The sequence below is a fragment of the Mastigoproctus giganteus genome, chromosome 12, assembly GCF_048544385.1.
Source record: "Mastigoproctus giganteus isolate SK-2022 chromosome 12, ASM4854438v1, whole genome shotgun sequence".
Taxonomy (NCBI): domain Eukaryota; kingdom Metazoa; phylum Arthropoda; class Arachnida; order Uropygi; family Thelyphonidae; genus Mastigoproctus; species Mastigoproctus giganteus.
Genome location: NC_143586.1, coordinates 100,995,362 through 101,022,007, shown reverse-complemented (window position 1 = coordinate 101,022,007; position 26,646 = coordinate 100,995,362). Strand labels below are relative to the sequence as shown.

At 40.3% G+C, this 26,646-nt stretch overlaps 1 protein-coding gene across 3 annotated transcripts in view; it reads left to right on the top strand.

The window, feature by feature from the left end:
* LOC150077302 (tumor protein p53-inducible protein 11-like) overlaps positions 1–26,646 on the top strand; it is a 388,464-nt gene that overhangs the window by 158,599 nt on the left and 203,219 nt on the right. The window contains exon 1 of one of the 3 annotated variants that reach the window (XM_090385674.1): positions 11,245–11,355. The exons of the other annotated variants lie outside the window; for them this stretch is intronic. Coding sequence (XP_090241800.1) covers positions 11,315–11,355 — 41 coding nt within the window. The 5' untranslated portion in view covers positions 11,245–11,314. Of the gene's footprint in view, positions 1–11,244; positions 11,356–26,646 lie in introns of those variants that run through there. 3 annotated transcript variants of the gene reach the window in all.

The window sequence follows — 26,646 nt, the reverse complement described above, 5'->3', positions numbered from 1 at the left end:
AAGCAAATGTATGAGCTTATGCAGCATCAACCAAAAAAAAAAAAAAATCACACCATTCCCTCCAAATGCCTGTCCAGTTCCTCCTTAAATTTATTCAACCTATCAACTTCCACAACGACAGATGGAAGTTTGTTCCAGCAATTAACCACCCGCTGGCTAAAGGCAAATTTCCGCACATCTATTCTACATCTGTCTTTTCTTAATTTGAATTTATGCCCCCTTAGATTCGTAATCTGAACAAGTGGAAGGATCCCATCAGAACTGTCACTTAATTTATCGCTGTTCTTTCCAAACTCTATGGAAAACGCCTGGGTTCGAGTACCATATAAACAGGAGGAACTTTTATGGATTTTTTATACTGTTGCCGAGTTTCTCGTGCAAAAGTTAGGCGATTTGTATCCGCCAAATAAGCATAGACAATCCGTGTATTTTTTGCGTTGGCGCAAAAAAGCAAACGACGAAAGAACTGATACTCCGTGAAGTCTGCCCATCAGTTCAGCCGACTTTTGAAGTTGAATTTGTTATGGGTTCCCTGAAGCATCATAAGTTATTAGGTGTTTCTCAGCCCGCATACAAGGAAATCGGGCCATGAGTATACCTTCTACAGATAATTACACAAAAATACGGATATAAGCAACAAGATGCAGTGTTATTAAAAAAGAATAATTAGAATTCGAACAAGCATCCCCTGGCATTTTCTGCCGTGAAAGGAATTTGTCGTGTACCAATATATTTGGTAGGACAAAAAAATTTATTTATAATTTGATGCGTTTGATTATAACCACTGTGCTACCTCGCGTGTAGCACAGTGATTATAATCACCGTCGTCCCATACTGCATAGAAAATGCTTTAATTCTAATTCCCTATATGATATGAGGTACCTTTTATTATTGGCCTTTGCCATACCGGAGCCGAGTTAGTCGATCTCTGGCAAAGGCAGCATGCCGCCCCTCCCCCGAATCCCAGTTTTTTTTGTTCAGCAAACTTATTTTGAGCAGTTCCTATTTTGTATTAACAAAATAAGACAGTATGGGACGACGGTCATTTCTTTTCAACTTATTGGAAATCTTACTCCTGTAGGCTTGAGAGTTGAGAAATCTTGGGCAATCAGTGTCGTGAAGATTTACGAGGAAGGTACAGTTTCGCAGAATTTGGGTAAATAAATACATCTTTATTGCATAGTATTGTATATGTAAGATATGCAATACGTGAATAATCTATATAGCATACAGATCATCCTTTAGAGTAATTTCTAAAGTCCTTTCAATCGAAGCTGCAATTAGCTGATATGAGGATGAGTGGGTAGGGTTTTCCCACGAGTATTCCCACCAGATTTTTTCAGGCCCCACAACATGCAAATCCATTCATGAACACACACAGTTGTATACACATAATACACAACAGTGCAACGTGGTTAAGTTGTTGATGTACCTAAAACCCTACGACAACATAAATAACAAAGAGCCACCAGGGCTTGATACAAGTTAAGGGGAACGGGTAAAAACAAACATAAATATGAAATCTACAGTTAGGAAAATACACAGCTTAGGAGGCTGACAAGACATATGTATTGAAACAAACCTATGTACCTTATTAGAGTCAAGTGTTCAGAAGCAAATTAGGCTTGCCTGTCGGTAAATATGTTAGAGAGAGAATCTTTATTACAACTAAATAAATACAATGTAGATAAATGTATAAAGTTGCAACTGTCCCGTCACGGCCAAAGGCTCATATCAGAATTAAATAATTATGTACACAACGATATAAAAAGTAAAAACTAAAAAAGAAACATGCTATCACGATTCCTTGCATTACATGCTACATCACGTAAGGTTATATTTACAATACAGAACATACATGAATGGCATTTATACCTTCTCTGTGCATACGCATCGATGCGCTCTTGTTTAAAGACGTATAGGTATGGTGAGACTTAGCCCCCCCCCCCCACACACACAAGTAGCAAACGAATTTTGTCGTAGCACAAGAGAGCTTGATGGTGTGGAGAGGAGCACGAGCTTGTTCTTATTGGCTTCTGGGATTCGAGCAAGATGCTAAGACTTCTTTCTTATAGGATTTATTGGTGCAAAATTTATTCAAGTCTGCGTCGAGATGCCTGTACTTCCGTTAGCATTTGATTTGGGAGGAAGTGATCTGAGATATAAAGTTTCCGATGCTTCGGGCAGAGCATCGGGATTGACTGAAGAGCTGGCTTGGGAATTCGCCAGTAACACGAATCCCAAATGGTGTTGATATTTGGTGACCATCTTAACTGCGGCTACTAGTCCCTGTATTTCAATAATATCAGGCAGTTGCTGCATCTCCAATGAAGTGGCTAAGATTGTAGTTCTGTCCTGTTGTGGGAGACAAGCTTTCCGGTTAGCCCATTTAAGGAGCCAGAATTCTGCAGCGAGTATTGACTTCTTCGTTGTAGCTCCTGATGCCCACACTTCAGCGGCATAGAGGAGTGAGTATAAATTACTGTTCTAATGAATTTCCTAATTATTTGGGGATCCTTGACATAGATTAATTACTGATTAGCTGCCCATCGAAGAGAGGCTGCTCTGGACGTGAGCTTGTCTACACGAGCATAAAACTGAAGGTTTGGGTCAAATACTATTCCCAAATCTACGTGAGTAAGACTGGCAGATATTATTATTGTGTTGCAGAGTCCTCTTGGGTAGCACAGTTGGTATAACCACAGTCTTCCCCACACCGGCTGGAAAAGACCTGAGTCTGAATCCCGTCAATGACGCGTGCAATTTTTATAGGTTTTTTTTTTTTTTTTAAACATGCTGAAGTCGGTCTCAGGCGAAGGTTTACATGGTTTTTTCTTCCGGAAACTTTTTTTTTTTTTTTTTTTGTCTAGCAAACAGCAAATCGACCACAGAACACACGCAATTTACTGACATTACATACAGCGCAATATGGCCTAAGTTGCTGTTACGCCTAAAACCATACAACAATATGTTGCAGAAGTGTTCTAAGTTGCGTGAAATGCAGGTACACATTAGTTTATACATAGCCATTTTCGACCCTAGCCATTTGCTAGGGTGGTACACGGATATCTGCAGACCTTTTGTGCAGGAGAGGTCCGTTCTCAGCTTGATGTGGTAGACGAGGTCATTATATGGAATGCGTGCATCGCGGGGGATACAAGAGAGGACTTAGCTCAGCCAGAGAACTCCTGCGCTTGTGATCTGAGCGAATTTTTCGGGGATCTACAAAGCATTACCATTAGCAAAGGCACATGATGCAAGAAAGCAAGCTTATATAGCATCAGCCAAAAAAAAAAAAAACCCTTATTTCACCCATCCAGTCGCTCCAAATGTTTATCAAGTTCTGCCCTGAATCTATTTAAGCTATCAACTTCTACAACGACAGACGGAAGTTTGTTCCAGCAATCTAAACGCGCTGGCTAAAGGCAAACTTCCGCATATCTATCCTACAACCGTCTTTCCTCGATTTGAATTTATGCCCTCTCAGGCGATTATTCTGAGCAAGAGGAAGAATTCCATCCGCATTGAGCATACTCAAACCATTCAAGGCTTTATACACCTCAATCAGATCACCTCTCCAGACACTGTAATTTGCAGAACTTAAGCCTTCGTAAGATCAACCCTTTGTTCCATTCACCAATATTGTTGCCCCACTAATCTTGTAGTCCAAACTTTGGGATTCTCCACAGTTGATCGATTAGTCCTAATATTATGTAGAGAGACTCATAGCGTTTTTCCACTGTTCTAAAGATCGTGACGATAGCCAGACTACGCAGAGGATATTCAAATAAATTGCACTAGGGTAATTAATTGTTGGTACTCATTTTTAGTATTCTTGATCCACTTCCATTATTTTTATTATTAATTTTCCACAGCTATCTGTCGGGCTAGCGGTTATTCTGAAAGTTTTCTGCTAAAGTTAATGTATATTAAGGTAATTAAACTATATTGAAATTATATTCTCAGTATATTTGAACCTTGGTAAACGGCAAAAAGAAACAGATTGATAGGATATATTAAGGGGAGCTAGCCCTAGTTAACGTTCCCTTCGATGTATCCAATTATCAATAATTAACTAAATCATTTTAATTTTACTATTTTATTGTGTGTGTGTGTGTGTGTGTGTGTGTGTGTGTGTTTATTTATATGGTACAACAATGAAATCCAACTTAGGTTACCTAAATACTTAGCCCTTTGACCTAAATTCTTATTAAATTTCTCTGGTTGTATGCAATTTATCCAGTTGGTATTAAGTTAAAAAAAAAAATATATATATATATATATATATATATACACACTGTGCTCCCACTTTATTAGGTACACCCCTGTTGTGCACACAAATGGTTTGTCCCAAAACCTTGCAAGTCACATGACCACAGTTGTGGATATAAATGCAGCAGAACAACCTTTCTAGTATCAGTTAAGCGTACAAACCGTAGCAAGAATTTGGAAAAGGAGTGATCTAACGGACTTCGAACGTGGCATGGTAGTAGGTGCAAGACGTGCATCTCTGAAACGGCAGTTCTTCTGAACTTTGCACGCACCACAGTTTCAAGGGTATATCGAGAATGGCGCAACGAACAGAAAACATCCTCTCAACACTCCTGTGGGAGAAAATCGCTTGTTGATAAGAGAGGTCAGAGGAGGATGGCTTGAATTGTGTAAGCAAACAGACGGGCCACAATGTCGTACATCACTGCAGAACAAAATATCACAACGGACCACTAGTCGCGAATGGGCTACAACAGCCACGGCCTCATCGCATACCTTTGTTATCAAGAAGAACAAGAGAGCACGCCTCCTGTGGGCACAGCAACACCAGCACTGAACTATCGAGGATTAGAAAACAGTTGCTTTTTCTTCTGACGAGTCAAAGTTCCTGGTGCATCATGTCGATGAAAGGCTCAGAATTTGGCGAAAACAACATGAATCCATGGAACCGTCATGTCTGACGACTAATGTGCAAGGTTGTGGGGCCAGTGCTATGGTGCGTGGAATGTTTTATTGGCACATGTTGGGTCCATTGATACCCATAGATTCACGTCTGAATGCCACATCGTACCTAAACACCGTTGCTGACCACCTGCATCCGTTCATGTTGAGAGTTTATCCTTAATCACATTGTTTCTTCCAGCATGATAATGCGCCGATGCACAAAGCCCGAATCACTACGGAATAGTTCCAGGAACATGACAATGACTTTACTTTCCTGCAGTGGCCCGCTCAGTCCGCGGATCTCAATCTTATTGAACATCTTTGGGATGAGCTGGAATGCGCTGCAGGCCTACACCTCCGTCGAATCTCAAGGAACTGCGTGACACTCATGTCTGCATGGTACTCCATTCCTGCACAACCTTTTCAGCATCTTGTTCAATCCATGTCTAGACGAATTCAGGCTGTTTTGAAGGCTAAAGGAGACTCAACACGCTACTAGGCAGGTGTGCCTAATAAAGTGGCAGCACAGTGTATATACCGGGTGGTTATAGATTAAGTTTCTCTATTCAGAGACCCTAGTGTCAAAAAGGTTAGTTAGCGCTATCAAAATTGGTGGGCAGGTTATTTAGGGTATGGGGAAGCGATCTGTAGAAGAAAAAAAAGTAGTTCAAATTTCCGCCACCAGGGTAAAAACGGCGTTGTATATATGTAAAAGTGGTCATTTACTTCGAGACACGCTGCTTACAGACATCCTGTTAGATAAAGCAGAAAGCCTAACGCCACCGTCAATATCCATTATGTCTCTTACAAAAAAGAACGTGCGCTTTAAGAAAAACTGTTCTACCACAATAATAGTAACGCTAATGCAACACTACGTGAATATCGGAAACTTAAAGATTTGCTTGAAGGACCTTTGACATTGTCAGTGGGGCTTCGAAAACTAATAAAGAAATTTGAAGCGGCCGACCGGGGAGTTAGGTGTTATTTCAAGCAGAGGACGACCACGTGTCGGAACGGAAGTAGTGGATGAAGGGGCGGTTGCAATGGTCAGAATGCGAAACACTACCTGCCAGAGGTGTGTCAAGAGACTTGAACCTTCCTTGGTCTACTGTACGTAAAGTGCTTCGAATAACTTTACGCTGGTTCTTGTACAAGATTGACGTAGTGCAGGATTCAGGAAGTGCAAGATTAAAGTCGTGTGATCAGCAACAACGAATAGACTTTTTGCTCTACGATTTCTGGCTCGTATGGAACTTGACGATACATGGGCTCGAATGATCTTGTGGTCTGATGAGGCACATTGCACTCTTCATTGGGCTGTAAATGCACAAAACTACCGAATATGGGGAACTTTTCGTTCATCTGCTGTGCATGAAAGACCACTACAAAGTCCATACGTTACAGTATGGTGTGGATTCACAGCAGAGTTTATAATCGGACCATTTTTCTTTGAAGAGTCTACACCTCATGGTTCCGTAAGGTGCACGGTACTGCGCTCTTCTAAGAGATCACATTTTTCCCGCTCTGCAAGAAAGGCAATGCTTGGAGACCAGAAGCGGATTAAGATCGGTTGAGGCCCCGGGCGCAGAAGAAAATATTGGGCCCCTTAAAAAAAAAAGAGAGATAGGGAAAATAAAAATACATGTTAACCATTTTTTAAATAAATAAAAAATATTCATGTTTTATTTCCAATAAAATTTGAATATAATATATGCATTATATTATATTCCCGTCTTTTTCAGCCCCTGATAGATGTCGTTTCATTTTTCTAGCTACCATTGGTAGCCTATCAATGAAAAGAAAAATATAAAATTTAATAGTCTGAATGATTAGAATACTAGAGAAGAGATGATTTTTCGTTATAGTGCAATAAATTAATGATGAATTAAAATTCAAAAATTATTCATAAACTACAAAAATCCAGGCGCTGACGTAACAACAGGAATTAATTTTATCTTAATATAATTTCAACAATATACGATATACGCGTATTTGCCTTTGAAAGTACAAAGGAGCAAATACGATTCTATTCCTCTGATGAGCCGTAGCGCAGCCGCGCGGGGCCTATGCAGCGTAGTATGTGTATAGTATGCAGCGTAGTAATGAAATAATGAAAATAAGCGAATATAAACATACTATCAGGTTTTACCGCCGATTGCAAACTTGTACGTAATTAAAATTGCACGCATGAAACCAAACTTAGTGTCATTAGAAAAAAGTGTCAAGTTTGGGTTTTGAGGGGCCCTTCAGAAGTCGGGGCCCAGGGCGCGCGCCCGGAGTGCCCGCCATTAAATCCGCCTCTGTTGGAGACCGTCGTGTTCATGCAAGATGGTGCCCCTCCCCACGTTGGTCGACAAGTGAAGGAACTGCGCCGTTCAACATTCGGGAATGATCGCATCATTTCTAGAGACTTTCCGTAGTTCTGGCCAGTCCGATCTCTAGATATCAATCCCTGTGATTTCTGGCTATGGGGATACCTGAAAGACAGTTTACCATACAGACGCTTGACGATTTGAAAGCAAGCATTAAACAGCATGTAGCCAGCCTCTCCAATGAGATGCTACACGAAACTGTGTCGCACGCAGTCCTCCGTTTTTAGAATGTCATCTCAAGTGAAAAAAAAAAAAAATCATATAGAACAATATCTGTAGATTTATAAGTTCTGATATTAAAATCTAATCCTAAGTTAAGTATTCCATCTCATGTTGACAGTGCCAATTTCTTCCCTGGGGCGGAAATTTTAACTGATTTTTTTCCTTCTACAAATCGCTTCCCCACACTCTAAATGACATGCCCACCTTTTTTCACAGCGCTATTTCTAATCGGTTGACACTAGGATCTCCTGAATAGGGAAACTTCAGAACCACCGTGTGTGTGTGTGTGTGTGTGATCGTCGTCTAATTGTTTCATCACCCTCCAGCTTTGATATTTTCACACAAAATCCATTACTATTGACTTCAATGACATCATCAGCCATTTTCAATCCACTGCAGGATGAAGGCCTCTCCAGCAACTTTCCAGTTCCTGTTTTGAGCACTGGCCATCCATTTACTACCCAAAAACTCATGAATTTCATCTATCCATCTCCGCCTTTGTCTTCCAGGTTTTCTTCTAGCTCCCCTTGGGTACCATTCTGTTATTTTCTTAGTCCATCTGTCATCATGTCTTCGAGCTATGTGTCCTGCCCAAGACCATTTTAGTTCTTTAGTTTTGATAAGAATGTCCTTTACTTGAGTTTGCTGCCTAATCCATGTGTTTCTCTTCTTATCTAACAGTCTGATTCCCAATATAATTCGTTCCATTCTTCGCTGTGTAGTTCTCAGCTTCTCTTCCATTCTTTTGGTGAATGCCCAAGTTTCACTTCCATAAGTCATGGTGGGGAGTATACATTGATTCATTATTTTACGTTTCAGACAAACTGGGATATTGCTCTTCAGTATGTGACTATATTTCCTGAATGCTATCCATCCAAAATTTATTCTTCTCTTGACTTCCAGCCATTTATCATTATTACAGCTAATAACTTGTCCCAGATAAGTATATGACTCCACCTTTTTAATTACTGCTCCTTCAATCATTATTTCCCTTTCCGTGGCATACTTGTTCATCATTACTTTTGTTTTAGCCATATTCAACTTTAGTCCAAAATCCTTACTAACTGTGCATAACTGATTAAGATTTTCCTCTAATTCTTTGGGATCGTGGCTTATGACCACAATGTCATCTGCAAATCATAAATGGTTTAGGTACTCTCCGTTCATTGACTCCTTTCTGCGACCAGTCTAATCTTCTGAAAGCTTCCTCAAGGCAGCAGTAAACAGCTTTGGAGATATTGTGTCTCCTCGTCGAACTCCTTTCTCGATTTTAAATTTGCTACTGTCTTTGTCTAGTCTAATAAAGGAGGTAGCACTCTCATATATTTTCTTCAAAATCATAATATATGGGGTATCTATGCCTTGTCTTTCCAGTGCCCGAAACATTGCCTTATGCTGTATGGAGTCAAATGCCTTTTCATAATCCACAAATGCCAGGCATAATGGTGTTTTATATTCATTTGCTTTCTCCATTAGCTGTGATATTACGTGAAGGTGATCCATAGTTGAGAATCCTGTCCTAAAGCCAGCTTGCTCTTTCGGTTGATTCTCATCAAGTATTCTTTCTAATCTGTTAGTAATGACCCTTGTGAACAACTTGTAGATGTGGGATAACAAGCTCATTGGTCTATAATTTCCAATTTCTGATTTATCTCCTTTCTTATGCAGCAAAACTATGATTGCATTATGCCACTGCTTAGGCGTCACACCTTCTCTAATGCACTTTGTGAAGAGCCTTGCCAGTTTTTGTGTTATGTCTCTTCCTCCCAATTTTAACAACTCTACAGTAACTTCATCTTCCCCCGGGGCTTTCCGATTCTTCATTTTCTTCAATGCATGTTCTACCTCATCAGGAAGAATATCGGGTGTGTCGTATGTGTTGCTAATATGCGATCCATCTTCCCCACTGCTGGTATCATTCCCTCGCTCCTTGTATAATTCTCTATAGTAGTCTTCTGCTATTTGAATTATGCCTTCTCTGCTGTTTATAAGTACACCATCGCTATTCTTCAGTTTCAGTATCATTTTTCAATGACATAGTAATCGATAATCACATTTCACAGAAATTCTAACGCCTTATCACAATTCACGCTGAATAATACATATAATGGCGTTTTCTGAATGCTTTCATCCTCATCTCTCATCAGCATAGCATATACTCAGTTCACATCTCGGTTTAATACTTTTGGAGGGGATATCTAAATACTTTTGAGAGGATAGTGTATGTAAAGAATTGGTAAAACTCGAGAACAAAATGGCTTTCATTTTTTAAGACTGACTTACAGAAACGTACCTAATCTCGAATTTTTAGAAATTCGTGTTCACACTAGATTTGATCTGGTGATAATGCAAGGAATTGAGTTTGTGGCAGGATATATTCTCCCTGGAGCCAACCAGGAAGAATATCCTACTACAAACCAAGAAGATTATCCATTCAAATTTAAACTGTAAATAGCGGTTATAATTGCTCGAAAGTCAGATACATTTCGAATTGTGTGAGTGAAAACTGGAGCCATCCTCATTGTAGTTTTGAGATATCAACAGAAAAAATGGCATGCACATTGAATGATATGCTAAATGATTCAGGGAAGTCCGCTTCCCTGAATCATTTAGCCATTATAATAACAGAATCAAAAACTCCAATAAGAATGCAATTCCAGTTAATCTTTAAACTTATTCATTGAGCTTGTGAAGAACATTACCTATTTTCCTTTCTAAGAACTGGTATTATCTACTAACCATTTGTCTCTTTTCATGCACTGCACACGATAAGTATAAAAATAAATTAATAATAATACAATTCAAGTTAACAGTATGGCAACAATCTTTAAACTTATCCACTACGCTTGTGAAGAACATTACTTATTTGCCTTTCTTAGAAATAGTAATATCTACTAAACATTTCTCTTTTCCTGCATACACATAACAGATAACCTCTGTGTATGCAGAAGTTATCTGAAGTCTGTGACGATATCTGGCATAATTTTGAATGGATTGTTTGCTTTAATGGGCTTAACAATTCTAATGTAAAAGAGAACAAGCTACAAGGGTATAAACATTTTTTTTTAATTTCCAATTTTAATCATGGGAGATGATTGATCGTGAGAACACAGATGTGAGAGATGTTATGCTTTCGTTCTGTTTGGTTCAAGGCCGGTGTTGTTTTCAACAGCCAAAACTATTATTTGAAGTTCTTCTTTTGCAATTCATCTGGAGATCTCATTCAGCAAAACATCTCCCTACCAATAATTATTTGATCATAGGTGCATCAGAAAATGGTCAGACAGTGCGCAAAAACCAACAAAGTAAATAAGATGGCATAGTTGAGTAGTGTGGTCTACAACAGAATCGTCTTATCAAAGAGAATTCCAGAAGGAATGATGCGAAACTTAAAGTCCCAGTATTCTATCTCTAGGGGTGCGCTCCTTTATCTTTACGAGCTTAACCAAGCACACGAGAATCGCATCTGTCGTAAACAGAGTGACCGACTTCGTTTTCCCTAGAGGTTAAAATGTCGTAAAGACGTGCTAGCTCTCCATCACCGTGGAAGGAAGCGCAAACAGTCTGAAGGAGTAGTAGTCAGTAATCAGAACCATGCCATTTGTTGGCTGTCGTTTCCGCTTCTAAAGCTACGGAAATGGAGAGAGAGAGAGAGATCGCGTCACTTCTGGTTACCGACCGCAACTCGACGACAAGTTTAACATTGAAGATTAAATAGAATTCTCTTGTTTTGACAAAGATCCTATACTGAACCCGCATGAGCCATATACACTTACAACTCAGTAATGTCTGAAGAAGGCGATGTTCCCAAAAAGACGTTGACCACGTAAGTAATTCCTGTTTGTTTTGAATTTCACTGAAACTATCATTTCAGTAATTTGTTGACCGTAATGTTGAAAAAATAATGGATGGAAAAAAATCGCCATCAAGATACTCCATTAATGAAACAAACTTTGATTGGAATTCTCAATCTGGAGATACCAGCCTAACATCTCTGAAAGAAATGGAGAACCATTTATTTCAGGGATATTAGGCTGGTATCACCAGATTGAAAGTTCTACAACTGCAAGGGCCGGGTGGGTAAAGTGCCTGTCTGACAATCCAAAGGTCGCGGGTTCGATTCCCGCCTCGGGCTTGGATCAAAGTACTGCAAAAACCTTGGGAGGTGCATTATGGCCACAGAAGCCTATGCGCCAACAACTACCAAAAAAAAAAAAAAAAAAAAAAAAAAACAACTGCAAGCTGCATTCCCCAAATAACGACGCCCTCTACAACCTGCGTGCAAGTACGGGTGTTGGGATATTCAACGAGAGGCGGGGCAGTGTCTCTAATTTACATACTGTGAACAACGCAGACAAATTAAAATGTGTCTACCATGCAATGATGTCAGCAATTTCTGTGACGCTACAATCAGTGCAGTGGAACAGCATCGACGCTACATTGAAACACTGGTGCATCACTTTTCCACTGGTTCAATGCGGTCTCCATCACTACATTAAAACAGAGAAAAAGTCATGGGGGGACATAAAGGCGAAACAGCAAGGTAGTTTAACGCGTCGTATAGTGTTTCACCCTGTCAACGCGAAATTTTACACAGCTCTTGACAGCCAAACTCAGCGAAACAGTGTAAGAAATAAAGTGCTGCAACGTCAGCCTACAAATCATATCTGTCGCCCTGCGATTGCTACGCTCTCCCTGAAGAAAACACTCAAGTTCGTTGCTGTCTGTATGATGAGATGATGATGGATGCTAATATTGTTGTACACCGAAGGTGTGTCTTCCCTGATAACACCATGAAATCGATATCTCAACGTCCCTTTTGATTCTTTACTTTTTAACCATAAAGAACATTCTTACTCTCTCTATTCCCGAAACAGAATTTCCCTCGATGACGAAGATTTGAAGACAAACGCGATACAGCAACTCAATCCTGTCACAAAATAGTTCCACAGGTGCTTCCAAATATCAGGCATCCTGGGATCGCTGTATTCAGTCAGGAGGAGCACAGTACTTTGAGTGAGTTTTATTTGAGTAATTTATATGTATAAATTTTAAATTCAGTCAGTCCTGGAACGTTTTGATCAGACGCCGTACATGGTCTTTTTCCCAAATGCACTTTTACGGGCTTTTTTTTTTTTTTTTTTCCCCTCTCTCTCTCACAACATAACTGAATAGTGTCGGGCGCGAGCGAATTGCATGTGTTTTTTTTTTTTTTTTTTAAACTTGCCCAGAAACTCGCGTTTTTCGTTCAGCAAACAGGCAAATCGATCACACGCAATTTACAGACAAAATGTTAATATCTCCTCATTGCCATAGTTGCGCTGGATGGATACACACACATCATATGCACTGAATAATTTACTGTAAAAGTAAGAACTTGCTGATGAAAGAATGAAAACGGCACCTCACATTACGTTTGTATTTTAATGTCGGTTTATTGCCGACAAGTTACACGGTAATTTAGGCATGTGCGCTAGAAACAATGCAGAAACACAGGTTAAATGCATTAAAATTTTAAATTTAATAAACGAACATTTTAAATAAAAACAAACACTTAGAAACAAACTGAAGAAACGGTCACACATTTAAAATAAAGTAGCATTACGTTAAGTAACGTAATGCAGCAAAGGGTCGGATTATAGAACTCGTTTTGAGCTCCATGTGATTATTACATGTGTTTTAATTATTGACGCTGACCTCTATGAGGACAGATCAAACCTGGAGGTGAAAAAGTGTTCTTCACTCGGTAAAAGAAGAAATTCTGTTGTTTCGGCACCAGGTCTGGACCGGTCATGGAGCCCTGTTCAGGAATTACTTGCGGGATCCTATTTGTTATTTCCTTATCTCCAGAAGTTAAAAACAAATACAAATATTATTGAAAGTGAGTATAACATAAAAATTACATTTTTAAATAATGTCCTATGTTCGATATCAAACGAAACATACACATTGAGAATGAAATACAAATTTGTACACGCTGCATTTCGAACAATTTTCAAGTCGACTCGCGCAAGCGTTCTTGGAGTGACGATAATGTGGGTAAGCAGCGTTAAAACAGCGGTAGAAACACACTGAAGAAACGTAGGCTCGTTGAGAGAAATGCGAAAAAGATACGGATAATATTATTATTTAGACCATTTGAGCGCGGGCCCTGTTCCACAGAACTGGATGAATATGCTAGTGGCCGGCCCTGTGTACTTTGCCTAATCTGTTTGCTGTTGCGTACATGCCAATATGCGCCGTTTAGTCGTGACCAATTGCCTCCGGCTATTCACCTGCTAGTATTCGCTCCTTCAGAAATAACCCACGTCCCTAGGGAACTTCTGCAAACCCTCTCTTGGCTGATAATCAGTCTCTGTCCTTAGCCACGCTGAAATATAAGATTAAACAATGTCAAGTATAAACAAGCGTATTCGTGATAATAACAAGACTGGTAGCACAGTCTTGTTATCAACTGTGCTCGTGGGTGGGATTGCCGTCATCCCCTCACTGGGTGGGAAAGATCAGAGTTCGAATCCCGCTGATGACGGGGAGAATTTTTGAAGGTGAAACTTCTTTAGGCACGTTCCAGGCAGTTTTCACATGGGAGTAACTTGCATCCGAGGATTGACAAAAATCGTCACGGAAATGAGACACTAAATGATCCATCGTCCCCACCATTGTCCCACTCCGTACCAGGCACGAGCTACGCGGCGCCATACGTTGCAGCGACGCGTAATACAATCAGTGCCCCTGCAGCGCGGCCACAGTTACGTTTTAAATCGCTATATCTCAGCTTCTAGCAGTCCGATTTTAAAAATGTTAAAACCAAAATATTTCTTTCGGCATTCTCTACCGTATTTTATTAAAAAAAATTTCTACGGAAATTTTCAAACGTTTGGTCTAACCATAAACAACGATCTGCGGATTTCAACGACTAGATCTGGAACAATCATCCATGAAGTATTTCAACGACACTTACAAACTTTGAAATCTGAAATTTATGCATCATGGTTTAGCTCTCATAGGTCAACTGTATTGATGTTACCATATTAAATTTATAAAAACTTTGTAAACTTGTAAAACAATTGTAAAATATTAAACCACTGTAACATTAAAATAATAAACGTTTCAAAAGATTCTAAAGATCATCAACAGCAGCCATTTTCAATCCACTGCAGGATGAAGGCTTCTCTACAATCTTTCCAGTTCCTTGTTTTGTGCAATGGTCATCCATTTACTGCCCACGAACTCGTGAATTTCATCTGTCCATCTCCGTCGTTGTCTTCCAGGTTTTCTTCTAGCTCCTCTTGGGTACCATTCTGTTATTTTCTTAGTCCATTTGTCATCATGTCTTCGAGCTATATATCCTACCCAAGACCATTTTAGTTCTTTAGTTTTGATGAGAATGTCCTTTACTTGAGTTTGCTGCCTAATCCACGTGTTTCTCTTCTTATCTAACTGTCTCATTCCCAATATAATTCGTTCCATTCTTCGCTATGTAGTTCTCAGCTTCTCTTCCATTTTTTGGTGAGTGCCCAAGTTTCACTTGCACAAGTCATGGTGGGAGTATACATTGGTTCATTATTTTACGTTTCAGACAAACTGGGATATTGCTCCTCAGTATGTGACTATATTTCCTGAATGCTATCCATCCAAAATTTATTCTTCTCTTGACTTCCAGCCATTTATCATTATTACAGCTGATGACTTGTCCTAGATAAGTATATGAATCCACCTTTTCAATTACTGCTCTTTCAATGATTATACCACTTTGTGGCATTTTTGTTTTAGCCATATTCATCCTTAGTTTGAAATTCTTACTAACTGTGCATAACTGATTAAGATTTTCCCCTAATTCTTTGGGATCGTGGCTTATGATCACAATCTCATCTGCAAATCGTAAATGGTTTAGGTACTCTCCATTCGCATTAACTTCTTTCTGCGACCAGTCTAATCTTCTGAAAGCTTCCTCAAGGGCAGCAGTAAACAACTTCGGAGATATTGTGTCCCCTTATCGATCTCCCTTCTCAATTTTAAATTTGCTACTGTCTTTGTCTAGTCTAATGAAGGAGGTAGCACTCTCATATTTTCTTCAAAATCGTAATATATGGGGGTATCTATGCCTTGTCTTTCCAGTGCCCGAAACATTGCCTTATGCTGTATGGAGTCAAATGCTTTTTCATAATCCACAAATGCCAGGCATAACGGTTTTTTATATTCATTTGCTTTCTCCAAATGAATTGCTTTCTCCACATTAAAATAATAAATTTCAAAAGATTCTAAAGAAGTTTCACTTAACTGCCACTATCGTTCTCCGCACACAATTTTATGGGCCTTTTTCACAACGTGGTTGAGTTAGACGGTAGCATGGTTTTCTCTACCGGCAACTCGGGTTTTTCGTCAGAAAACCCGAGTTGCCGGTTTACAGAAAACAGAAAATCGACCTCAGAACACGCAATTTACAGACAATGTACATGGAGCAATATGGCTTTAATCGCCGATGCTCCTAAAATCATATAATAACCTATATAGGACGAAAAAAACCGTCGATTCATATTCTCATATCAAATGCACCGGGTGCAATAACTTTATTTGCCGTTCCTGCAACAAGGTTGTACACATAAATAAACAGCCATCAAAAGGCCGGAGTTCTTTTTTAAGGAACTACTTGAAAAATCCCCAAAAAAAAGTCTGTCTCATTTTTTGAATTACCAGAAAGATATTTGCCAGACCGCTAAGTCCATGACACTTCGAACCGAGGATCTGCCTCAAGAGAACTAGGGAACAAGTAATTATAAAGAAATACTGTGTGGAATGTCAAACAACCACAGCAGCATTGCGGCCGGAAGTACAATAAAGGACAGCGGAAGAATCACTGAGCGATCACGAAATCGTGAAAGTAGCCAGCGAACATAATACACTTCCTCCTCCAAACCAATTCACGATAAGAATTATAACGAACAGATAAAATCACCTGCAAATGATAGTTCTGACCTTAATAACAACTACAAAGTAACCTCCATTAATCTAGTCACTTCTCAATCGCAAGTCTTAAATAATGGGAGTAGAAGGCGACACATCAGTGACAGCTATGTGCATATCAGCCAGCATGGTATGCAAAGCCATGCGGAAGCTGGTAGTAACCAAGGAGAGTGCACAATCGCTTCTCGGCGTTTTGGCTAAGATCAAAGTGTAATTTGCGTTGCTATGTCACCTCTCTAAGGGTAAAGCAGTATCAATCACGGATTATACAACAAACACAGATAAAGCAGAGAAAAACGCCTAGCCCACCACTTACAACAAACCTGACAATCCAGGTGGACCAACTCTGCGAAAGGAGAGATTATGCGAAAATTCATTCCCGACACTACTAGGGTTTATCCGGAAATGCCGACATGGTCCCCCTGGCCTCCATACGACGTTCTTGTTAACCGGCCATGGGCCCATCAAAGGGAAATTACAAGCACTAGGCATTATTGATGACTCGCTATGCAACTGTGGTTCCCCGGAAAGCTGAAGCCACTTAATGTATAACCGTGAGCTCTGAGGATTTAAGATGTACTCTCCTCACCAAAATCCACTATCTTCCCAAAGACCGGGAACAGCACGTTCTTGATAACGCCGAAGACTACATTGCCTTCACACACTTTGCTCAGGAGTTGTTCACTCAACGTAGGGCGCTTCCGCGAACACAAACTTGAAAACTGTACAGTACCAGTCACAACTCACGACGCAGCTTTCAATCATTGACTGGAGCCTCTACTGAGAGAGAAGTTCCATTAACGCGCAGCAGAAGATAAGGAAACTGACACACTCAAACCCCATCAAGCGCCATCTGGCGATTTAAATGGAACTAACCTAGTTCCCTTTAAATGCCCTTCCCTAGGCGGGGGAAGGATACGGGTTTCTGTCTCCCCCCTCCCCTGCCTGACACTTCTTCTCTTGGTGGGGCCTGGGCCTGCCCCACTGACATTTTTGGGGGTCGCCTTCTCTATCATCTCCATACTTCTGTCTTTCCCCCCGCTCTGCCTGAACTGTCAGCGTACGCCCCACACAATATAAAAATTCAACAACATCCAAAATTAAACCGCATTAACATTAACCTCTTTCGGCCTTGCCTAAATTCCAGCGTTTCCCCCCCCCCCTTTTTTAAGTCCTAGCCACTGAAATCTCAGGAAATTAGGTGGCAGGTCCTGCCAGAGTGCAAATTTAAAATTACTGGGTACCTGGTCTGCTTCCACGAAGCATAGTGTGGGCAACGTTGGCCCCCAGAAAGGGTCTAGCGTTTAAATGCCCAGAAAAACAACGATACATAACACTACAATTACAAAATTCATACACTTTTAAATCTCTGACCTTTACAGTAAACTGTTACTTATTCCAATTATTACACCTACAATTAAAGCAATGCGAAGATGGTGGAAACCCCTGGTGCAATTAGACACGAACATACTATACAGTTCGCGTATATGCAGGATCGCCTGTCGGGAAGCTCAGGCGACCCAGACAGAGACCAACCAAAGAATAATGGGCAGCCTGGCTACCTCCTAGCGGTGTGTACGGGGAACGTGGGGTCCCATTAGGGGCCCTGCGGCCAAATACTAGGACACACAACAGAACCCAACACAATACTACATTTTCAACAAAACACTTTTCTAGCATTTACAGTAGTTCTGTATATCTTCTCAGCGTACATATGGCGCAGATGTAGGAAACCACAGGTGGCGCTTGACCCTAATACTATGCACACTATGCAGTCTGCGTAGATGGGACAGTTCCTCAATGATAGTCGCAACAAGAAGTTTTATACAACGTTACATATTTACTAAATAAGTCGACAAGAACATGGTTTTCTATAGGAATGGAAACTTCATATATTATAACGGAAAATGGGGCCCTCAATGAAAAATTATTTCAACTAGGACTAGTGATACAGATTTGCGCATGTGGAGCTGTAGAAAACTGGAAGCATGTACTTTGACTGTCTATATTATGCTGATTTATGATTGCAAAAGAAGGGGCTGCGTTTCTAATTTCTATACGAGGGAAGAAGAGAATCTTCTCTTCATCCGAGCATCTTTTCAGAAATTACAAACCCAAAACCTATTATATTAGGCCACTGGAATATAGACTAAGATGCCGCCTTATAAATATTCTGTTTATTCAGAAATGGCTGCGTATTAAGGATGCTATTGCACTTAATATATACATAACCACTGGAATATTTAAATTCATATGCCGTGCTGTGTGTCTTATGTCTGTTAATTGCGCAAGTTCTATGGTCCATTTGTATGTTTTTTTTTTTTTTTTTCTGGACGAAAAACTACAGTTTCTGGGGAAAACCTTGCTATCTACGCCTGAGACCGACTAACTCAGCCACGGAATGAAAAAAGCCCATTAAAGTTCCTCAAGTCATTGAGGGGATTCAAATCCGAGTTTTACCACCCGGTGTGAGACAAAGAAATTACAAGAATTTGCTACGAAAGTGTTTAAAAGGAGACAGATGGTTGCCTGAGATTCTGAGAGTACTGATTCAATTAGTATTGCAGTCGGAGCTGCCAATGGTATTTTTTTTATGTATGTTTTTTATTTATATATATATATACAGGGTGTTTCAGTTAAACGTTTCAGAACTTCTAAGAGGGGTAGGGTACATCCTGACAACTCGAAATCATATAGCAATGTGGGGTCGGAAATGCTTTCCTGAAGCGGTGTTGTACACAGAAGCACCATAAAGAAAAGAGACCGTAAGTGAGAAATCGTTTTAATAATACATGAAAAGAAGCAAAAGGTACATGGATTAAAGTAAGTGTTCGAAGTTTCTTCCACGGGCTACAATGCACGCCTCACATCTCCGACGCATGGACATCCGAACATTCTGGAATACTCCAGGCGAATTTCGAATTTCTTGAACAAGAACGCCAAGTTAGTAGGATGGATGATTACACGAACGCAGAGTTAGCCGATATGCATTTGGCGTACGGGGCTGCAAATTGTGGGCCAGCCGCACAGCGTTTGTACGCGGAACGATATCCGACGAGGCGTATTCCCAGTCATAATTTCTTTGCAAGACTGCACCAGAGGTTAGCTGAGAGAGGTTCATTTGAAAGAGCTGACAGGGACAGGGTAAGAACAGCACGGACTCCAGCCGTCGAACAGAATGTGTTGCAGCATGTACAGGGGAATCCAAGAACGAGTACACGAAGTCTAGCAAACGCAGTCGGGGTTTCCCATTGCAGCGTCTGGAGGATTCTCCGAGAACAAGACATGCATCCGTTTCACGTGCAGCGTGTCCAGACACAGCAACCGGAGGATTATGCACCTCGTATTGCTTTCGCACAGTGGTACCTTGGAAAATGTGTTACAAATCCCCTTTTTCCTGCTGAAGTGTTGTTTTCCGATGAGGCATCCTTCACAAGAGAAGGAATTTTCAACACGCATAACGACCATATCTGGGCGGTCGAGAACCCGCATGCAATACGACGTCGTGCAGCACAGATTCGATTTTCGGTCAATGTATGGGCCGGTATTATGGGAGATCACCTCATCGGACCTTACCTGTTACCGTGTCGTCTAACCGGACCTATCTACTTGATCTTTCTGCAGCAAGTATTGCCACAACTTTTGAGAGATGAACAGATTTCTGCATCGACGCACCAGACAATGTGGTTCCAACACGATGGAGCCCCTGCCCATTATAGCGGAGATGTTCGTAACTACCTGGATGTCACATTTGGTCAACAGTGGATCGGACGTGGTGGTCCCGTGCGTTGGCCTGCTTGGTCACCCGACCTATCTGTCTTGATTTTTATTTCTGGGGTCATATGAAATCGCTAGTTTATGACACCCCTGTTGACAATGCTGAGGAGCTGGTTGCAAGAATCGCAGTAGCTGCCGAAGAAATTCGCCTGGAGTATTCCAGAATGTTCGGATGTCCATGCGTCGGAGATGTGAGGCGTGCATTGTAGCCCGTGGAAGAAACTTCGAACCTGCTTGATCCATGTACCTTTTGCTTCTTTTCATGTATTATTAAAACGATTTCTCACTTACGGTCTCTTTTCTTTTTATGGTGCTTCTGTGTACAACACCGCTTCAGGAAAGCATTTCCGACCCCACATTGCTATATGATTTCGAGTTATCAGGATGTACCCTTCCCCTCTTAGAAGTTCTGAAACGCGTTTTAACTGAAACAACCTTTATGTATGTATGTGTGTGTGTATATATATATATATATATATATATATATACACACACGTCTTCTTCTTATTATTATTATTATTAACGCCATAGCATCTTTTATTCTTCCTTCCTTTTTTTTTTCCTCTTTCTGGAGTGGGCTCTCAGAGGAATCTAGCCTACCTTTTGGCTTCATCAAGTGGGTCGGAGTCTCGAATTGAGACAGTACGAGCATTATTGGGACTGGCCCACTTTCCTGTGGTGTGGACGAGTACCCAGAATCATCATTCCAAGTTATTGATATTTCTGGGTAACCAAATGGTCAGAACACACACATTACTGGTATATCTGGCCCTTTTTTGCAGTGGTACTGTACTTTACAGAGAGACGAGGCAGAGTTGAACTGAAGTTCTAGGAGCCTCCCTTTACAAAAACACAAGTTCATGTCATGTCCAAGTCCACATAAACACTGACGAAGACACTACTCGAGAACCAGAAGAATTAATAACGGATCAAATCCTGTCACTACACCTCAATCTGAAGGCCTGATGTCGCAATAAAATAATCGTATCAACTCGACCGTCAGAACAGAAATAGTCCAAGTCTGATTGAGGATGGAGCTTATCCTTCTCAACCTCCACGTAGAACATGAACGAATAGAGGCCAAATTAGACGCCTACCTTCAAGGAAGGGACAATGAAATATTACAGCGACCCCTCTCCTACGCCGATGCGCTGAGGACCACACTTAGTGTGGCTCCATATAAATAAATAAATTTTCTGTTTGCGATCCGGGACGATTACAGTCAGAGGAGTTCACAAGACCGACAGAATACAAGAAACAGCACCGTATTAAGCAGTCACAGGCTTGAATCCCAGTCACTCAAAGCACGTATACTTATGTAACCTCGCACTGACCAGTCGGCTACGGCGGCCAGCAAACCTTCAGCCCAGAAGAGAAGACATTCTATGTGAACGGCACCTCGTACTACTAAAGCCTACCCAGAATTTGACCTTTGACTCCAGCATGGCTGTTAAAACTACTGTTGTACAGAAGTTATCCCAAGGCTTGAAAACCACGACAATAAAGTCCTCAGGAAGACTCGCAACGTTGTAGTAATTACTGAGACAGACACAAAGCAAGAGGCACAATCAATTATCTCCAACCCGACAGTTACCTCTCTTGACCTGACCGCAGAGTTTCCCCCAAGAGGAAAGACCCCTCTATACCCATATTCGACGTGGACCAAAGTCTTCACTCCGGACCACATCATGGATGAGTTTATTCACCACAACTTCCAAGATTCCTTTGACATCGCTGAAGCCAGAGACCACTTCAAGCCTAAGTATCAGATTAACTCTCACTGTCCATAGTATTGTATCCTGAAAAAAGCCTCTGAGGTTGGGAAAATTCATATTTTAGCATTAAATCAGATCACACACCAACCATAAGAGTAAGTAAGTAAGTATTTACTGTAACTAAAATATTTACATATTAAAATAAAATAAAATAAAATAAATAAATATTTACAAAAACTGCTATTAAATTAAATTATATACATATAAAACATTAAAACTGTGATAAAATCCTTGAGATAAAATACACTAAAATAAACCGGATAAAAACGATAAAAATCTCTGGAGCTTTCGGGCATCCGCCTTCTTCTTCAGCAGTAACAAAACTTCCTGCAGCACGTCCATATATAACAGGCTCACGGTACCTATACACGTGGTGCAGTCGGCGCATGGTCTGAACTGGAAGCGGAAATAGCTCGGGAACGTGTTAAGCAAAACCGTTCATCCGTACTTAGGATGATAGTTTCAAACAGAGGATGCATACGCATACCTCTGTCCCTATTCATAATATTGTGGTCGGATGAACAGATTCGTAGGCTCTCGAGCCATTTACGGTTCCAGAACCCATGCGCTCGATCCACGATAACCGCATCCTGTGGGGAAATTTGATGCTGCTTCTCCCAAAAATGCTCGGCCACAGTAGACTTATTGTAATCAGCGGTTTTTATAGCATTTGCATGCTCCCCCAGACGATCCTTGAGCCGTCGGTTTGTCTCGCCCACATAACATTCCCCACAATCCGGGCATTTTATCCTGTATACTACTCCACTACTCAGGTCCTTTGCTATTGGGTCTTTTACCTGAGACAACACTGTGTGCAACCTCCGCCCTGGAAGCTGCACACAGCGTGTTTTATAACCCCGCAAAACTCTAGCGAGATGCTCAGTAATGCCCGGATAGTAAGGAATGTATGCGGTAGCCACAGGAACAAACGGTTCCTGACGGTTAGACTCTATTCCTTTACTAAATCTGTCTATGATCCTCTGGGGGTATCCGCATTTTCTAAGGTCTGCTGTGACCCGTCTAATTTCACATTCTTTGTCCTCAGAGGTGGTGCAATGTGACCCTGCTCTATCTAGTAGAGCTTTCACTACACTAATCTTATGCTGCCCAGCTTGTGCTGAACTGTAATGGGTGTACTGGCCTCTGCACATAGGTTTTTTAAACACAGAAGTTTTGAGCCTAGGGCCTATCCTAGAGACCAGTACATCCAAGAAAGGAAGGGTACCTCCTGTTTCCACCTCTGAGGTAAATTGTATAAATTGGGAGAAGCTATTAAGCCAATGGAGTGCATCATCCTCTCTCCCCTTCTGGACCACGGTAAAGGTATCATCAACATACCTTTTCCATTTCTTTATGGGAAACTGACATCCACTAAAAACCCTGTCCTCTAACTCCTCCATGGCCAGATTAGCCACGATGGCGCTAATAGGAGATCCCATGGCTGTACCGTGAACCTGTTTGTACATAACACCTTGGTACACCATAGTGGTGCTGGCCAGACAAAGTTCCACACCCGAACAAATATCCTCTACATTTAAAAGCGATCTATTACTCAAAGAGACATCATTACTCAAAGATTTTCTAACACAATGCCCGGATTGTGGGGAATGTTATGTGGGCGAGACAAAACGACGGCTCAAGGATCGTCTGGGGGAGCATGCAAATGCTATAAAAACCGCTGATTACAATAAGTCTGCTGTGGCCGAGCATTTTTGGGAGAAGCAGCATCAAATTTCCCCACAGGATGCGGTTATCGTGGATCGAGCGCATGGGTTCTGGAACCGTAAATGGCTCGAGAGCCTACGAATCTGTTCATCCGACCACAATATTATGAATAGGGACAGAAGTATGCGTATGCATCCTCTGTTTGAAACTATCATCCTAAGTACGGATGAACGGTTTTGCTTAACACGTTCCCGAGCTATTTCCGCTTCCAGACCATGCGCCGACTGCACCACGTGTATAGGTACCGTGAGCCTGTTATATATGGACGTGCTGCAGAAAGTTTTGTTACTGCTGAAGAAGGAGGCGGATGCCTCCGAAAGCTCCAGAGATTTTTATCGCTTTTAATCCGGTTTATTTTATTTTAGTGTATTTTATCTCAAGGATTTTATCACAGTTTTAATGTTTTATATGTATATAATTTAATTTAATATAATAGCAGTTTTTGTAAATATTTATTTATTTTATTTTAATATGTAAATATTTTAGTTACAGTAAATACTTACTCTTATGGTTGGTGTGTTATCTGATTTAATGCTAAAACATAGTATTGCAACTGGGTTACAGAGCTCTCTCAGCAAGCCTCGAATGAGCTCCAGCAACAAGATCGAATTTTCATAGGGTGGAGCAGCCATCGCTTCAGGGAGCATGTCGCAGTCCCCAAATGCTTGTCCCCAGGTGTTGCAAGTTCTGGCACCCCACCTACACCTGACCTGCACTCAGTCAGAGCTCACATATGGTTACTGTACCCAGGAAGGATATGATTTCAACAACTGTGTTAACAAGTCTTCTGTTGCAGTATTCGCGAACTACAAGGCGGCTAAAATTGATGCAGCTCACTCAATTAGAGATAATGTCCCGTTTAGTTTAAATTCCTGGTAATTTTTATAACATAAATCCTCAAGTAGATTTTGCTTAGTCAAGGCTTTGTAAGGTGCTTTTTGATCAAGGCTTTGTGTCTCCAAGAAGATACTTTTATCCTTAGAGAAGATGAGGAAGTCAACCTGTCAATATCAATTGAGAAAGCTGTTTCAACGGCAATGCCTTTTTTTGTTTTTGATCAGCGTAATGATTTTATTCTCACACTCTTCACATCAGCACTGGAATTAACAGCACTTTAACAATAATTCATTGGCGATCTTAAGGAGCAGGAAATTAGGTTTAGATCTGATTGAATCCTATCTGTCAGGAACAGCATGAAGAAGGGGAATCGTATGTAATATGTTGGGAATGAATAGAGTTAACAACACTTGTTGGGGAAGCAGAAGACGAAGGTACCTGCTTAACCTTCTCAGCACCAGATGAACTGAAGTTCGAAAGTGTTTGCAATGAAGAAACACTAGTAAGAATGTTGATAGTTCTTTGCAACTCTTCGTGCTAGACTTTTAAGACCTCATAGTTGTAATAAGATCATTAACTATGATCTCAATATTACACCATCTTTTAGTGACAGATGTAAGCTTTGGGCGACTTTGTTTTGTTCATTGGTTAAGAATTCATTAATTTCCCTACAAGTATTACAAGCCTTATGTCAGACAAACCCAAAGAAGGCACAATGACTTCAGCAGATTGAGAAGGCACAGCAACAGTAGAAGTTTCAAAAGTGTCCTTAAGAAAATCAATTTGTTCCGGACTAAGAAAAGGAACAGTTTCAACTTTACATCAGATTGCGAAACACTATTTACATCAGCAGAAAAGGGTCAGTTAAAGGAGGGAAGTCCTCACTATGCAAAGAATGATTTTTCATCCATGGTAAAAAAAATAGTAACTAATACAATAAATAAACGCACAGGTGCAGCCTAAAATACACGGTTTAAGTTAAATCAATCATTTATAACACAGTCACAATGTTAAACGAGAGAAGAAATCACAAGTGTTCCACTTAACAGAGCGAATGCAGCTCACGATTTTAAGGGGGATAATAAAATACACAAAAATAAATAATTCCCCCAAATATAAGAGGAATTCATTACGAATTTTAGAGGGGTAGTTACCAATTTAAGGATAAGAAAAGGTGTGCCTAAAATCAGTCCAAATACATATGCAAATGATACATATGCATTGGCAAATGAATGTGTGAATCATACATTCATTTGCCAATAATCAACCCAAATACATATACAAAGTAGAAAATAACCAAATAACCCTCAGAAAGGCAATTCCTCTTGAAACTAAAGGGAACATAAATATATGGAGGGTACAAATACCAAAAAAGTATTAGTATATATAAATATTTTACAGAATTAAAAGTTTTATTAGATTTTCAACTTTGGAAGAAAATGTTTAACACTAGATTGTCTAAAGTCTAAGAGAGAAAGTCAAATGGTTGACTTTCTCTTTAACTGTATGTGAAGAACAAGGTCTTTTCCGCAAAAAAGTCAATATGAAAAAGCAATGGCAGCTTCTAAAAATTATGTACAAGCATTACGTCAAATTTAAAGCCCACCATCATGATATCATGTCTTCGAATGAAAAGTGTCCCCAAAAATCTTAAAATCCTGAAAAAGTTAACCCTCTATAGGGGAGGTTAAATTTCAAGAATTTCTTGAAATTTAAATAGAATTAAAGCTGAGGGTCTATGAGGGTAGCCCATAAAAAAAGGAAGTATAAATTACGCGTAATATGATCTTTATTGTAAAGTGCAAAAGTACACGCAGCTACTCTGACTTTACAAAACTCTTCACGGCATTAAGCCAGGGGTTAACAAGTTTCCATCTCGCCGAAAATATAATACAGGGTAAGTACAATAGCTTTAATACGATTACATTAAAGGGAAATATGTATAAATAACATAAAGCAGATTATATTAACTTAGGGTAAAAAAGTAATAAAATACTTCAAAGTAAAAATAATAAAATAAATTAAAATAACACAAGATG